At 36.2% G+C, this 17,606-nt stretch overlaps 2 protein-coding genes across 2 annotated transcripts; one reads left to right on the top strand and one right to left on the bottom strand.

Annotated features, from left to right (window-relative positions):
* Positions 1-519: 519 nt before the first annotated feature.
* On the bottom strand, positions 520-1,479 carry LOC145099537 (uncharacterized). The gene has a single exon (XM_079037098.1). It carries the CDS (start codon positions 1,477-1,479, stop codon positions 520-522), a length of 960 nt encoding a protein of 319 aa, XP_078893224.1.
* Positions 1,480-2,044: 565 nt separating this feature from the next.
* LOC145099536 (uncharacterized) lies at positions 2,045-9,389 on the top strand. The gene is made up of 10 exons (XM_079037097.1): positions 2,045-2,094; positions 2,266-2,387; positions 2,917-3,174; positions 3,638-3,641; positions 3,709-4,254; positions 4,505-5,618; positions 5,714-6,007; positions 6,115-8,457; positions 8,843-8,975; positions 9,060-9,389. The coding sequence occupies exons 1-8, from the start codon at positions 2,045-2,047 to the stop codon at positions 8,452-8,454; spliced, it is 4,728 nt and encodes a 1,575-aa protein (XP_078893223.1). The 3' UTR covers positions 8,455-8,457; positions 8,843-8,975; positions 9,060-9,389.
* Positions 9,390-17,606: the final 8,217 nt, after the last annotated feature.

Below are 17,606 nucleotides of genomic sequence, written 5' to 3'. Positions count from 1 at the left end.
ATGCCATAAAGAAATTGAACAAACAATATAACCAGTAAAGTTCACTTCATTCACATTAGCAACCAATCCATCAATTACATCATTACCAACACTCGACACACTAGCAACACTAGACACACCACCTTGAACACTAGGACCACTCATATTACCCTCATCACTAAGACACAAGCGATACATTCCCAAAATATTGTTCGCCCTCCCAACATGTCTTCTGCCTTTAGTGATCATAATTTTGCCTCTCTCAAGCACCATCTTGAACCCACCCTTGTCAAACTTGTCTGCAGAAACCAAACCCTTCGAGATAGTAGGAACATGTAGAACATCTCGAAGAGTCACCCATTCACCACGTGTGAACTTCAACCGAACATCACCCCTTCCTAGAACTTCAGCTTTGTGGCCATCAGCACAGGCGACAACCGTCCCATGTGGCATGGGGTGGTAAGTGCGAAAGCTCTCTCGTTGCCCACAAACATGCACAGTGGCTCCAGTGTCCACGAACCAACCTCGAGCACATATTGCTCAAGTAAGAGAGGAGATCATGAAGATCTCTCCAAGGTTCACACTAGCTACCATGTCAGTCACCTTCTCGACTACTTGTGCAACCGGTACTGATTTGCGATCTTTGCATTCTCTCGCATAGTGTCCAATCTCTCCGCAGACGTGGCAAGGACCGGTCCTTTTTGGCTTTGAGTTAAGATTCTGATGACCCGGTTTCTTGAAGCTTTGTTTCTTGGGTCCAAAGTTCTTCTTGTTTTGTCCCCCAGGTTTGCCTTTGTGACTAGAACTCCCAGCTGACACATGATGCACACTTTGTCCAACTTTACCCCGCTTGTCCCTGATGCGAGTTTCCTCCTCAATGCGAAGGTGTTTCATCAGATCATCCAAGGAGTAGTCCTCAGATTTGTGCATCATTCTCTTAGAGAAATCTTTCCACGAGGGTGGCAGTTTTGCGATGATCGCACCAACCTGAAAGAGTTCTGGAAGAGAGATGGAGAGTGTGTTCAACTTGTTGACCATGACTTGGAGTTCATGCACTTGCTCCATAATTGATTTGTCATCAACCATTTGAAACTCAAAGTACTTGGACACAAGGTACTTGTTAGTACCTTCCTCATGTGCCTTGTACTTAAGTTCCAACGCACTCCATAGCTCTTTTGGATCTTTGACCGGCGAGTAAAGATCATAGAGCCGATCAGATAGGGAATTCTTGATGTGACCCACACATAATTCCTCGGATTCTCTACGCAGAATCCTTTGTTTTTCCAGTTCTGCAATGACCGCTGGGTCCACAGATTCCCCCTCCTTGGGAATTGGATTTTCAGGAATTGGTGCCAGTTTTGGGTCCAACACAAAGGAGAGCTTCAAGACATGAAGCATGAACTTGACCTTTTCGGCCCAACGGGTGTAGTTCTGACCATCGAATTGGTCAAGTTTGGCAAACTCTTGGTTCATGAAGTGGAGGCTAGCAGTAGTGTCCATTAGTCTGTTGATTTATCACAAATAAAAACTTTTAAGGACAGGAATCTGATCCGTGCAGTTGCTTCAAGATCAAGTCAGCAATCAACAGGTCGGTTTTACTTTTCTGTCTTGAGTTTAATTTGTCCAATAACAGGGCAGTCTTCTTCTACCTTTCTTATAATCAGATCTAATCGAGAAGGATAGATCTGGTTTCTGGACGAAACTTGGTAAATATAATAATAATAATTGAATTTATTATTCGCAACTAATCGACATATAATTCACAATATTATTTGTCGGTTTCCTTGCGCGTCTTTTAGTTTGATTTACAACACCTTCAGGTTCATACCCACTTGCTCCAAGCCATAATGAAGACCTTTCAAATGCTTCATAAGGTGCTTAAGGGTCTTACCCACTTGCAGAAGAATAGAACACCATTGCCATAGATCGAGATGAAACACAAAAAAAAAAAAAAAAAAAAAAAAAAAAAAAAAAAAAAAAATTGGAGATGAATCAGACATAGAAATCAGAACAAATTGAACATATATTTTTTTTTTCATATTTTCCCCCACCACTTAAGAAATCAATGGTTAAGAGGCGGTGGCAGGTGGGGAAGAGGAAAGGTAGAGCGACAATGTAAGAAGGGTGAGGGCAGTCCACAACCAAAGGAGATGAATAGGTGGTGGTGCCTTTGAGGTGGTGATTTATAGTCCTGAATCACTTTTATGTGTGTGTGTGTATTTAGAAAGTAAACGCGAAACATGGGAGTGTCCCTACATGGATATGAACTGAAATTAAAATTCACAGAGGAGTCTCTGGAACGACTATAGGCGGCGGCGCTACGCTACAAAATGGTGGTCCGACCCTACTTTATGCATCGATTTTTTTAATGAAACCTGCAAGTCATGGGTTAGAGGTTGTGGGAGAAGGTAAAGCTGTTATTCATTGATTTCTTTTAAGCGTGAAGTAACCCGAAAAGTGAGATGAGTGTGATAAGAGGGAGAGAGAGCCCACCGGTTAATAATAAATAAAAGGACAATAACAGAAAAACAAATAGTGTTAGTCATAAGATCCATTATACCCAAGGTTTGATCTTAATGGACCATGCCAAAAAAAAAAAAAAATCATAAGGACTATTTTAGGGAAAATTGAAAAGCATTAGGTGTGAAATTTTATCTAGTTTTATTTAATAACTAATAATTCAATAAAGTGTAAAAGAATGATAAAATGGTCATTTTAGCATATTTAAGAGCTTTAAATAAATAAAGAGTCATAAAATCCATAATAAAACCCACAAATAAAGACCATTTTTACATATAATAAAAAGAACACAGAAAATCACATATGTAAAATATAATATTCCTTTTCTAAAAGGAAATACATAATTTGAACTTATTAATTTCATATAAAAAAGGTCAGGTTGAAATAAATAGCTAAATTTTTTGGTAAAAGAAGCAGAAAAACACAGAAGAACTTGCCCACTGTTCTTCAATGTAGCTTTGTCGGGTACCAGTTCTTGCGACTGGAATGGTGCACCCGAAAGTCAGAAACGCATCAAACTCAACCGGGAAAGGCGTCAATATGGTCAAACCTATTTAAAAAACAACGGCGGTTTATTTCAGAATTGTGACAAGTGCTCCATAAACGCGCATCAAAGTCACAGGAACAATGCCAATAATAATGTGAAAGATAATCAAAGATATAAAAAAAACAAAGGTAATCATATCTTTGAAATCGCACATCGAAACACGCCTGTGAATTCCGACCTAGCAAAATAAACAAAATGAAATTCACTTTTTACTGTTATCAATGGATTCCAAGAGTTGAAATCTTAAGAACCCTAAAAAACAATTTACTTTTACCAAGTCAACCTACATCTTATTTTGTAGTCGATATACCCCACTCACGTTTGACACCCACCCGGCCATCTATGGAAGAAAAAGTAAGACACCAAGGGGAAATATTAAATATAGGGACGTGGAAATGGAAATAATATTCTTGAAACTCATTTCTTCTTCTGCACTTCCCTTTGTTTTCCTGACAGAAATGGTAAATATGGTAAATATTTTTCACAACCTTATGCCTTAATTATATATTATATATAACTCGAAATAAAACTAATTAGAGAAGTGAAAGACACATGTAAATAGAAATGTTCCTTGATTTTTAAATTGTTCAGATAAGTAATTTTACAGCTTCTTGAGTCAACAAGTGGTTTGACTTTCTCCACTGAATTCCAAAAGTTTTCAGGCCACACCCATCACCATCTCACATTATCTTTTATCTTCATAACCTGCACTCTTATGATGATCATCCGGATTCATCTCATCAAAATCTCTTCTTTCGCATAAACTTTAAGTATGATGTGTTTTTGAGTTTCAGGGGAGAAGATACTCGTAAGAACTTTGTTGATCATCTTTATCATGCTCTCCAGCACAAAAGTATTCACACATACAAGGACGACGTGAGAATCAAGAAAGGGAAAAGAATAAGTGATGAGCTCATAGGATCCATCAAAGATTCAAAATTCTACATCATTGTTTTCTCCAAGAACTATGCATCTTCATCCTGGTGCTTGGATGAACTTGTGAAGATAATGGAATGTCACAGGACGAAGGAACATACCGCTTACTCTATTTTCTATGGCGTAGAACCTTCTGATGTCCGGAAACAAAGCAGGGCAGTGGGGGAAGCCTTTGCAGAACATGAAAAGAAAGAGGCTGCTGGGAAATGGAGACAGGCTCTGAAAGAAGCAGCGGATCTGGCTGGATGGGTGTTGCAAAATACCAAGGATGGGTAATTCCTTGATTAGAACTCTGCAGTTTTCTAGTGTTAGTTTCTTTTCAATGGTTTGTTTCTTTCTGATCCAAGTTTACCCTGGATGTAAAAGGCTTGTAAATGGCATCTTAGATTGTAGAAATTTAACTCAAGTTGCAAGTTTTGTTAAAAGATTAAACATAAAAATATATATGTTATTTTTCATATACGGTTGTATGTTATAAATCTCATAGGGGTGTAAACTAATTGAATCTTCTTTACAATACAGGCATGAAGCTAAATTCATCAAAAAGATTGTTGAAGAGCTTTCATTGGAGTTACGTTCCATTAGTTTCAACGTTGATGAAAATTTAGTTGGAATGGAGTCCCGGATCAATGATGTTTTATCATCTTTAGGAACCGGTACTAATGATGTTCGTATGATGGGGATCAAGGGGATCGGAGGTGGTGGGAAAACAACTTTGGCCAGAGCTCTTTTTGATCAAATATCCTTTCAATTTGAAGGTAAAAGCTTCGTCGAGAATGTCAGGGAAGTTTCAACTGTATCTTTCTTCGGTTTGAAGTCTTTGCAAAATCAACTCCTTTCAGATGTTTTGAATGATAAAAAAATCAGAATAAAAGATGTTTCTGATGGAAAACACCTGATAAAAAAGATGATGCGTCATAGAAAAGTTCTTGTTGTTCTAGATGATGTGGATCACAAAGACCAGCTTGAGGCTCTAGCTGGTGAACCTAGTTGGTTTATGCCGGGAAGTATAATTATCATCACAACAAGAGACAAGCAAGTGTTGGTAGCACACCATGTGAAGTTAATTCATGATGTTAATTTGTTATCATATAACGAAGCAATTTGCCTCTTCAATAGGTATGCTTTTGGGAGAGAGATTCAAGTTCAAGAGTATGAAAATCTAAGAAGAAGAGTTGTACGTTATGCCTCTGGTCTTCCGTTAACGATCAGAGTTTTGGGTTCGTTTCTTTGTGGTAAAAATGAGCCTGAATGGAAAGATGCCCTAGAACGACTAAAAACAATTCCGTTAAATGAGACCTTGAAAAAATTGGAACTAAGCTATATTGCTCTAGAGGAGGATTACAAGGAAATGTTTCTAGATGTTGCATGCATCATGAAAGGTTGGCGGAAAGACGATGCAATCAAAGCGCTTGAAAGCTGTGGGTTTCATGCTATAAATGGTTTAAGAGTTCTTGAGCAAAAATCTCTCATAACAATTAATGATAATTCTGATGATTACAAGTATGTGGCCATGCATGACCATATTGAAGAAATGGGCAGAAATATTGTACGTCGCTCGCACCCGGACAAACCTCACAAACATACCCGATTGTGGATCTACGAAGAAATTGAAAATATATTGGCTAATGATTTGGTAAGGATTAATTTTTATTTGTAAGTTAGGAAAAACTAACACAATTTCATTTGCTACAAGTTACAAGATTCATGGTGGCCTCTTTTGGATTACAGGGTACTAAAGGGACAAGGTGCATTCGGCTTGATACTCAAATTCGCGACCGGAAATTTGATATAAAAGGACTTGGAAAGATGAAGGAACTTAGATTTCTTTACGTGGGAGCTGTTCGTTCTCGGCATTGGGATTCTAATATAGTCAACCCCGAATTTCCAAATGCTTTACGATACTTGAGTTTGATCTATTACCCATTTAGGTCTTTACCCATAACATTTCAAGCTAATAACCTTGTTGCACTTAAGATGGTTGGCAGTGAAATCATACAACTTTGGGAAGGGGGAGAAAGAAAGGTAGAATTATGGTTGGTTGATTGTTTTGCATGAATTATTATATTGCTATACATAGATTGCTTTGTTGTTACACTAACATTCATCTTGCTTTTTTTTTTAATCTTTAGGTTCTTAACAAGCTGAGAATCCTGGACCTTAGTTCTTCAATGTTGACTACCCTTGACCTTGGACTTGCTCCAAATCTTGAGAAGTTGGATCTTGGAGAGTGTTCTAATTTAGTAAAACTTCACATGTCTGTTGAATGTTTAAAGCTAGTATATGTCAACCTCGTAGGTTCAAGGTTGATCAGGAACCTTGACCTTAGGCTGGCACCAAATCTGGAAGAGTTGATTCTTAGCTTTTGCATCAATTTGGAAAAACTTCAGATGCCCGATAGATGTCTAAATCTCAAATACTTACTACTCAAGCGTTCAAAGTTGAGGACCTTTGACATTGGGCTGAATCCAAATCTCAGCAAATTAGATCTTGGAGATTCTCATTACTTGGAAGAACTTTACATGGGGCATGAATGTCAAAAGCTCGCCAATCTCAACATCAGTCATTCGAAGTTGAGGACCCTTAACCTTGGGCTTACTATGAATCTCGAGACGTTATATCTTCGACTATGTTGTCATTTGGTAGAACTTCACATGCCCATTGAATTTTTAAAGCTCAAATACATCAACCTTGAAGGTTCAAGTTTGAGGACCCTTGATCTTGGTCTCGCTCCAAATCTTGAAGAGTTGTATCTTGCTGAATGCAACAATTTGGAAGAACTTCACATGCCCAATAGATGTCTAAATCTCCAATCTTTACGACTTACTAATTCAAAGTTGAGGACCCTTGACATTGGGCAGACTCCAAATCTCAGGAATCTAGATCTTTCTAAAAATTCTCACCTGGAAGAACTTTACATGGGAAATGAATGTCAAATGCTCACCAACCTCAACATTAGTCATTCAAAGTTGAGAACCCTTGACCTTGGACTGACTCCAAATCTCGAGAGGTTAGATCTTGAAAAATGTTGTAATTTGGTAGAACTTCTCCCTCCCATTGGTGGTCTGAAAAAGCTTGTTCGCTTATACTTACGTACTCTGGGGTTTGAACATTTTTTGTTTGAGATAAAGAACTATACTTCTTGTAGTGTTGATGAATCACTTGAGGAATATACTTGTAGTGTTGATGAATCACTTGAGGAATATACTTCTTGTGTACTTGAGGATTACACTTCTTGTAGTGTTGATGAATCACTTGAGGAATATACTTCTTGTAATGCTGATGAACCGCTTCAGGATTATACTTCTTGTGTATTTGAGGATTGCACTTCTTGTTGTGTTGATGAATCACTTGAGGAATATACTTCTTGTAGTGTTGATGAGCCGCATGAGGATTATACTTCTTGTGTACTTGAGGATTACCCTTCTTGTAGCATTGATGAATCACTTGAGGTTGGCCCTTTAGCTGAGTTACATCTGACTGTGAAGTCCGTAGATAGCTGCCTACTTCATCCCGAAAATAGCTTGCCAAAGTTTCAGTTTAGTTGTTACTATGTAGAAGGTCGACCTTCATCCATTGGAAATGTTGAGATGCTTATTTCTCAAGGTATGTGTGCTTGCACTAACCTGGAGACGTTTTCAGGAATTATTTGTGGGTTACGATGTTTAAGAAGGCTTGAACTCGAAGGCAATATTATAGAGTTGCTCAAGGATCTTGACAAGTTAGAATGTCTCGAGGAGCTAAGTTTTTCATCTACAGAGATTATGTATCTTCCGGATAGCATTTGTATGTTGAAAAATCTGAAATCTCTCCAAATTATTTCATGTTTTCTTCATGGGAAGTTACCTGAGGATCTTGGCCAATTAGAATGTTTAGAGAGTCTGGATTTGTCGGATACAAATATTGAACATCTTCCGGATAACATTTTTATGTTGAAAAATCTTAGATATCTCAATCTTAAATCGTGTTTGCTTCTTGAAAAGTTACCCGAAGATCTTGGCCAAGTAGAATGTTTAGAGGATCTTGATTTGTCATATACAAATATTAAGCGTCTTCCGGATAGCATTTTTTTGTTGAAAAATCTGAGATATCTCAATCTTAAATCGTGTTCGCATCTTGAAAAGTTACCCGAAGATCTTGGCCAATTAGAATGTTTAGAGAATCTAGATTTGTCAGATACAAATATTGAAGGTCTTCCAGATAGCATTTGTATGTTGAAACATTTGAAATATCTCCAACTTAATGATTGTTCGTTACTTGAGAGGTTACCTGAGGAACTTGGCTGTAGAGAATGTTTAAAAGAGTTGAGTATAGAAGGTACAAGAATAAGTGATCTTCCGCAGAGCATTCTTTTATTGAAAGGTCTACATATTGTTGGGTCAACAGAGCTTCTTGATTCGTGTGGGTTTACATCCGAGATGCAAACCTTACATGTATATGATCCACCCCCATTCACGATGGAACTATTGTAATAGGTACTCTCTCTCTCTCTCTGTCATTGATATATCATTTTACTTTGATTTGATTTTGACTTATAAATTAAATTTTTATGACAATGGTTGATATATCTGCCAAAAGTCAACAATCATATTCACAAAAATACAAATACTATACATACTATTAGAATCCGTAGAGTATCTTATTCATCATTTGTCTTAAATGTGGAGCCTTATCGGAGTCCTAAAAACCGGCCATGCCATTTCTTTTACGTGCATATCATAGAATATTATTGTTCATCATTATGGGTTTTGTGAAAATTAACGAACATCTAAAAAATTATTCCCTTTATCCCTTTTCTTCATTTGAAATTGTATTCGTGTTGCTATTGGTCCTAACATATGAACCAATTCCTGTAATCAGGAGTTCCAATGATCAGGAAGCAATCGTCACACATAGTTATCATTGTGCATGTGCTGCTGATAGAACTGGACATGAAACATATCATAGTTCCTTGCGGAATGTTTGGCTTTGGATCTAATCATGGGTAGTGATGGTATGTTAACTCTGTTTTCCCCTTGAATTAACATTGTTTACATATGTCAAAAAGTGATTTGATCATGCCATTGGTTTCTTCCAGACAGCTGCCATGGTGATATTGCACTGAACATGGAGGATGGGACGCTGAAGTTGAGGTTTATATTAGTTAATTGAACATCAAGAAGTGCTCACGGAAAAGGACCAATGCTCTTAGGACGAAGATGAGGTGGAAGAAGACATTGGAGGGTTTGATGATGAGAGAGATGAACCTGGGTTTAATGATCTTGGGAAGTAATTTTTAGTTGGTCCTTTTGGTACTACTTTTTGGTTTGTTATTTAAGATTCATGGACTTGTTATTGTTATGGTTTTAACGTTTGTTGTGGAACTACTTTTGGTTATTAGTAAAAATATTTCTAGTAATAAGGTAAATTATGTTATGTGGAATTAAATTAAAAGTGTTTTTAGTAATAAGGTAAATCATGCCTCGGCTTTTGGCCCTTAATGCATCGAGCGCCTCACACTTTTTTAAGCCAAGATGTGTTCCCATTTTATTATGTTGTCCGGGTTATGGTAGAGCATATTTCATCATTGCAAGGGATTTCTGTTGAAACTTGGATGTCATAATGGTTTCAGGATCTTGAGTTTGTACAATTTATCCAAGTGATATATACGGATCTCGCATCTGGATGCCTCATTACTGAGAAGGTCGGTGCATTTTTTTTCATTTTAATGAGAGATAAATTTAAAATACTGTTACAACACGGTTCATCATAGTTTCATTCTTTTCTCATGAACACTTAAATTCAATGGTTTTGCAGAATCTGTTGTTTGCCTCAAGAATTATTTTGAACTGCAAAGTTTTGATAATAAATCCATTGCATTCACTGTTTGATGGACATCCCTAAAAACATGCACATAACTTGTCTTGCAAGACGTCCTTGACTCCTTGTACTATTGTTTTTGCAGACTTGGAGCTTAATCCTTTGTATTTTGAATTAAGATATAAGGTAATTGCTTTAAGTTATCATGCATATCAACCTGTACTGTATTTTGGTTAACAATAAGATTGTAGTTTACAAAGTTAAGAATGATTAAGCTCATGTGTGTTGACTACAACCTTTATTGTATTATAAAAACGGCTTTGGTAAAAAAAATTGTAAATATGTTGTTATTTTAGGTAAAAGTTAAGAGACATTCATATTGGCAAAAAAGGTAAGTTAAACTGTTATTTCTAGTGTTGCTTATAAAATTTGGTTACATCAGAATGTTGATTAGAATTCTACTTTTGACATGATAAAATACTAGCATCTCGTTTAGTTGATGTGATGATAAATCATTGGGAAAATGGGTAGGACAACTATGGGTATGTTACTGTTCATGGTAAAGCTCACCGGTCACCGTATATCTCCCCTCCCTCAAGCCTGTACAACATTTTCCAAAGAATATGTTTGACAAATCGACACCCTGTTGTACAAAACTACAAGCTTTCAGAAAACAAAACTGAACAATTTTGGCACCTCACTATAGTTCAGTTCACAAAGGCATTTAATCTGGAAAAACAAGGCCCAAGACCACAATAATCCTAATCCAACAATAAAATATGAATGTAAATCAAAGCCTTGAATCAAGTGGTGTTAGATTGCCTATTTAAATGCCTATGACTTTGCACAAAGTCAAAATACAACCAGGATCAATCTGGAAGCCCAAAGTACAACTCTTGAAAGAATGACCAACCTGATTAGTTACAGAGGCATAATCAAACTGTATAAATCATACCTGAATTGCAAAAGAAGAAGTGGATGGTGCGATGGTTGGGAGTTCGATGTTGTTGACTGCTGTGGTGTGCGAGAGGTACGGGAGAGACGAGTGAAACATGAAAATCGAAGAGATTGTGGAAGGCGAAGCCTGACGGTGGTGCTCTGGTCGGACGACAGTGGTTGCGGTGGGTGTCGCAGACGGACGGGAGCTGCAGTGGCAGGGGTAAATTGTTATTTTGTTGTGACGTTCTTTCTAGTTCTGCTGTTCAAGGAAAAGGAATGGGTCGGGTCAAGGGTGTATAATTGGGCCTGGTGGGTTAAGGAATAAGAAGTCCGATAAATGGATCATCTTTTGTCTCAGATAGAACTTAGAATGATTGGGCTTGGTGCGTGGGGCAACTAAATAGCTGAATTTTCTTTTTCTTGTTTTTTATTCATCTTCTTTGTTTTTTTCTTAATATTTAATTACTTTTCAGGTCTTGAATTTAAATGTATATCTATTTTAAGAGTGTAGGTATCGATAGGCATGAGCACATAGGACCAATATCCGATCTTGAACCGGTCCCTTACCGGAATCGGACCTTAAGCGGTACTGATTATGCATATATGATCCGGTACCGGTTCTATAATTTTGGAAAAAAAATGGTATTTGGGTATTCAGTTGAGGTACCAGAAAACCTAGAAAAAGAAAAGAAAAAAAAAAACAAAAAACAAGTCTTGAATATAAGCATGGTATGTTTCATTTCAAGCAAAGTACGAGTATTACATTGCATTCACGAATCAAAAATGCCATGAACGGCGTGATTTTGTTGAAGACCTTTTTACAATACAAGATTCATCATGCACAAACGTGCAACACAACCTTGAATGTGCTTTCTTGATAATTCTAATCGTTGTCACATGCACAACGTATTCTAATCTTTGACTTGCTTCCATCAATGAGAATTGTACCCTAGAAAAAACATTTTTCAGGTATTATTTATCATGCACGATGTATAAGCATGACTTGCTCACACTCTTCAAGTACATCTAGCCTATGCGTGACACTCAAAAGTCAAAACCTAAGTGAAGAAGAACTTTTTCTATAGTTAACACTTAACAGTAGCATGTTGATACTTTGTATTTGTAATATTGCCATGCAAAATTCAAACAACTCACCCCATGCCATGCAGCCCATGCTTTGTCAATGTTACTCTTTTTATCCATGATAATTGACACTTCTTTTTATATCAATCAATCGAATTTGGTCCTAACTTGGTCTTGACACCAAATTATGCGGGCTAAAAGTTTTGGGCTTTTTGATTAAAATAAAAAATTTTCTTTAATTTGAAATAAAATAAATTAAATAATGGAAATGTGAAGAAATGATTAAAACAAATAAGAATGATAAAAATATTTTCATTAGTTGGTATTTGTAAAATAATGGAATTTTAATGTCTAGCAACGTATTTTTGTTAGAAGGATCATTTGCGTCAAATGTGTGAAACTTAGTTTGACTTGAGAGTTGACCAACTTAGTGACTTGGACTTAGTTTGTAGAGGTTAGGATGGAAAGGGACCGTTTTGGAAGTTAACTATTGTTTCTTAGTTAGTTTTGGAGTAATTTTAAAAAAGGCTTTTATAAGGAATGACAAAAGTTTAGTGACTTGGACTTAGTTTGTAGAGGTTAGGATGGAAAGGGACCGTTTTGGAAGTTAACTGTTGTTTCTTAGTTAGTTTGGAGTAATTTTAAAAAGGCTTTTATAAGGAATGAAAAAAGTTTTTGGTTGAAGTCATCTTCTTTCACATTCCCCCCCCCCCCCCCCCCCCAATTCTGAATCCCTATTCCCAATCATGTTTTCAGCCCTTCTCCTCCCATTTGAACAAATTTCCATCTTAAATCCATGGTGTTTTGGTGATTGGAATTGCTTGATGAATCTTTACTAAACCCTTCCAAAATATTGCATCAAATGTAATTCTTCTTCCTCTTTTTCCCCAAATTCGAATTATGGTTTTGATGAAATGGTAAATCCGAATTTCATACTCTACTAGTGATGTTTATATGATTTTAATGATGTAGTTCCTTTTCTTAATCCATCTTCAATATCCAAACCAACAAATGGTTGTGAGATTGGAGTTGTTTTTATGAGTTTCCTTAACCATCAACAAATTCATAATTAAATTAGGTTGTTATTGTGAAATAATTGATGTGATTCTACTCTTTGATCCATCTCCAAGCTTTAACCAATAAATAGTTGTGAGATTTGTAAGATTGGAGGATGTTTGATGGGTTTTCAAGCCCTTGTCCTTTAAATTCGAATTTAATGCTCCAAGCAATGATATGAGCTTAAGCTTAAGGTTAGATGATACATTTCCCTTCAATCAATGATGTGACAACCAATACAAAAGCGCCACCGACCGCCTTTAGAAATCGACATAGACAATAAAGTATAACAAGATAGTAATGTAATATTTCGATTTGTTAATAAAGATATTCGATTACGTCCTTACCAAGCACGATTATTACAACGAATAAGCTCAAAAATAAGTGCCCAAAAAGGCGTGTCATCTTATGAGCAGATTAACATATTCGGAATGTACACCTCAACGTGATTCCAAAAAAAAATATAAACTTTATAAAAATCTGACCCATCATGGAGGAGATATAGTTTTTACTATATAGTATTTGGTTTTTTTATTTATGATTTAAAAAGTTTGAATTTGGCGTAAAATCTATGGTTGTTACAAGTTGGTATCAGAGCCTTGGTTTGAGTGAATTAGAGGAACACTCATGTGAATCCAGTCTCAAATCAAGGAGATTTCGGAAAATAAGTTTTAAAATGGTTTTCAAAATAAAGGATGGAGGATACAAAGGGTACGATCAGTCGGAGCCTGTAAGTAAACCCCAAAATGTCATGCAGTTATTTGGTATTCTGATATGTTAGAACAGCATGTTAGTACTAGGCTAGGGATCTTCAGGAATCACATGATAGAATTGCCTGATTGCATGATGTCTATTAGCCTAGGGTTTCTTGTATGTGGAATTAACATCATAACTGTAGATGTTTAGTGTATGCATCGCGGCTGTGCATAATAAAGACCTTATAGCCTGAGAATATTGAATCGGCCTTCGGGTAGGATTGGATATTCAAAAGTCTATTGGGTCCAGCATTATGTACAGCTAGCATGCACTAGTGCTGCAGGGGATGATGGAAGTTTCATGGATATATGAGTTATGAGAAGTGGTGAGATTAGATGTGAGATAGTTGATATTCCTCTAGAAGTGAGGGTTGGGCGAATTTTTATGCTGATGATATCGTTAGGGCGTTGTGGTGATACTTGAGACAAATATGGGTAGGTGTGGAAGGTAGTATGGGCCCGTACTACTGAAAGCACAGGACCCATACGCGTAGCAAGGAAATCACAACCCCTAGGGTTCTTGGGTTTTGGTCTCCCGGCATTACGTTATTTATTTGATGACTTGTATATATATATATATATATATATATATATATATATATATATATATATATATATATACACTAGCCGTCTACCCGTGCAAAGCGGCGGGCGGTGAATAATTTGATCTCTTTAGAGTTAAAACCATTTTGCGTTCACTTCGAGAAATGAATATTAAATGACATCTATTTTTCAAGAGCATTACCATACCATATTAAGGGGGTGTTTGGCTAAGCTTTTTTAAAACAACTTATTAGGTTCCACATCACTATAACTTAAAAAAGTGTTTGGATTAAAATAACTTATTCCGGTGGAGAACCTCTAATACGTCATTTTTTTCATAAGTTACTCTACACTTACTTATTAACTTATAAGCTAATAAATAATAAGCAATAAGCTTTTTTGCCAAACACCCCCTAAATGGTTATTACTTCCATTTATACATACCCAAACCACTTGTACTGTTTATCGTCCTTTTTTTTTTCGTTTTCCTTAATTTCTTTATTAATTTAATGTCCTACTAAGTAAAAATCTAAAATATATAAATAATAGTTTATAAAAATAAACTTTTAGAATATCAGGTGTTGTGATTTAGAAATCGATAAATAGGCCTTTGAGAAGGCCAAAATACTCAGGTGTCAACTTGTTCATTGTGATTTTAAACCAAGTTTGGTCACAAATTTAAACATTTTCAACGATGGTATGTCATTCAAGGATTCATATTGATTTAGGTTCTCGAAACCTTAAAATATTGAACAAAATCTATATAGAACCTTATAATAAGGACAATAATCACCGTAATCAGGAAGTCCATGTGATGAAACTGTTGGATAAGGTGTCTAAGTCCATAACTTATTTGGTATATACTTGACCCGACCCGGCATGATCCATTTGGGTTGCACTTCACCCGAACAATTTAGATGGATAATCTTATGAGAATAGTATGTTTATGATTTATTAATATATTATAAGTTATAATATATTAATATGAAGTCATGTTATTTAATTAGTCTTAGTCTTAAATTAATTATGAATTAATTTAGTGATTAAAAGGAAGACTAATTAAACATGGACTATTGCATTTTATACAATGTGGGCTTAAACTCATTAGGAATGGGCTAAGCATGCATGGGGGTCCATGGATGATCCATGGAGCTTTTAACCCGTGGATCCTTGGAAAGGAAAAGACATGGGTTATTAGGGTTTACCCTAATCCTCCACACTATATAAAGATGCACATATTGCAAGAATTGGCAACTAGTTGTGTGAGAACTAAGGGTGGCCGATTTCTACATAAGCATATTATTCTCTCAAGGTTTTCCAAGTTTGTGGTGATTTGTGATTCCACTTGAGGCATTCACATTATTGGTGCTAGGCTCTTAAACTCCAAGCAATCAACCACCATCAAAAGGTATGTATTTCTACTAGTAGTTTTATGATTCATAATCCTTATGCTATGCTAGTTAGGAAGAAACCTTGGAAATTATTATTTGCATGTATTTTAGAAGAAAACATAGATCCAAGGTTTATAGGGTTGCATGCACACCATAGGAGTGTTAGAATGCTCAAAACCCAACAGTGGTATCAGAGACTAGGCTTGTTTTCTTGAATACTTGATGCAAATTGCTGAAAAATGTCGAAAAACTGCATTCTGCAAAGCCGACTCGCCGAGTCCTTCATGGTACTCGCCGAGTACATGTGTATATTCAACCAACTCGCCGAGTCAGTTCATGCACTCGACGAGTTGGCAGGCCTGAGTGCAGATTTTCGAGTTTTGGTGCTGGAATTGGCCTAGAATCATTACCTTAAACTGTTTTGAACTTATAAAACCTGTTTTTGATGTGGTAATGATGATGGTGGACCAATTCCAAAGTTATAATCAAAGTTTCAAGTTTATATATGCTTATATGATTCTTGAAAGTTGTTGATTATGAATGTTCATGAACTTATGAGATTTGTTAGATCATAGGAATTATTTGCAAATTGTTTGTTAGTTAATTATTGATCTTAATGTGTTTTAATGGAATTCATAATTTGTCCTCAAGTTATGGAATTCCGAAAGGTTTTCTTTTAAATGTTTTTTAAGAAGTCATAAGTTACACTTTTGAAGAGTTTTTTCTAATAAATGTTTTTATGGACTCCATAACTTGTCCTCAAGTTATGGATTTCCAAGAGACTCTTCATTAAAAGTTTTAAACACTTAATTAAAACTCATAAGTTATGAATATCCAAAAGTTTTTGAATTGTTCAAAACTTGCCCTCAAGTTTTGGAATTTGTAAAGTCTTACACAAACTTTAATTCCATACCCTAGAAGTTTAAAAAGTTAAAATTCTACCCTTATACTATTATAAGATTAATGGTTAATAATTATATATATGTATAAGATTAAGTCGTTTTACCATTAGTAGGCCTCATTCACGAAGCCGGTCTATAAGGGGGGTATAAGGTTGTTGCCTATAAAATGACAACTTAATGGGTGTCCACTCTCACCCACCGCTTCCTTGATCGGTGGAGGGTCGTTAGCCGAACGGGTAGGACAATGACTTTAAATCCTCATTAAAAGTATAATGATTATTATAAAGTAACTAAATATTTTTAATTCCCAGTCTTAGTTACTTTAGGAAAAATGTGAACATGGTGCTAGCCCATGGAATTCACACTTTGTATCTTACCAAGTCGTTGGTGGAGCGTGTGTGGTTAACCGGCACACTAACTTGGACTAGTAAGGATCACGAAGGGTGACTTAATGTTTGTCCTAGATCAATGGAGCGTGTGTGGTTAACTGGCACATTGATTAGGTGATAATATTAAGGGTACCAAGTGAATTAGTATGGTTATTCACACCTTGTTTTGTGATCCTCAGCATCCCAGTCACAAAATTTAAGAGGGCACACTCGAGATTGAAACATGCCATTGAAAAGTTCAATGAATCTCAAAAGATCTAGGAGTTTCAAATCCAATTAAAACCTAATTAATTATTTCGTTTTTCATGGTGGAAATTGGTGAATCGTCATTCGCCTACCTTCAAATATTCTATAGCTTGGATTACGGCATCCCTCTTCCAAGTTATAAAATATTGTGTTGGGTCCTAGCCTTAATATTTCATATCGGGTGTTATATTAAGGATTTTGAATCAACTAACTTGATTATCTCCCATTATAGATATCTGGTTCAGATAACTATGATCTTCCCAAATCTCCTTGAACAAGCTTTCCTCTTAAAAATGATGTCCCTCAACATCATGCTTCTCTTCCTCCACCTCCTCTATTTATTCTCCCTAACCCACAAGTTTAAGGTCACTCAAGCCCTATTGGCAAGCATAGTCTATGTGTGCTCACATCTTGGAGATAAAGTCACATATTGACAAGCCGGGAGAGTTGGGTGTCAAAGTCTTGTGAAAGTTGGATATTCAATCACTTTCTTGGTAACATAGTGAGTCCCTTTGGGACTA

The sequence above is a fragment of the Lactuca serriola genome, chromosome 4, assembly GCF_051521515.1.
Source record: "Lactuca serriola cultivar US96UC23 chromosome 4, Lser_US96UC23_V15, whole genome shotgun sequence".
Taxonomy (NCBI): Eukaryota; Viridiplantae; Streptophyta; class Magnoliopsida; order Asterales; family Asteraceae; genus Lactuca; species Lactuca serriola.
The sequence above is the reverse complement of the archived record's forward strand: the minus strand, read 5'-3'. Positions and strand labels throughout refer to the sequence as shown.

Excerpts from the sequence above, each read along its gene's own strand:
- LOC145099537 (XM_079037098.1), bottom strand. The coding sequence starts at position 1,479 with ATGGACACTACTGCTAGCCTCCACTTCATGAACCAAGAGTTTGCCAAA.
- LOC145099536 (XM_079037097.1), top strand. The coding sequence starts at position 2,045 with ATGGTTAAGAGGCGGTGGCAGGTGGGGAAGAGGAAAGGTAGAGCGACA. Across the intron at positions 5,619-5,713 it reads ATATATTGGCTAATGATTTG|GGTACTAAAGGGACAAGGTG; the intron begins GTAAGGATTAAT and ends TTTGGATTACAG. Across the intron at positions 6,008-6,114 it reads GGGAAGGGGGAGAAAGAAAG|GTTCTTAACAAGCTGAGAAT; the intron begins GTAGAATTATGG and ends TTTAATCTTTAG.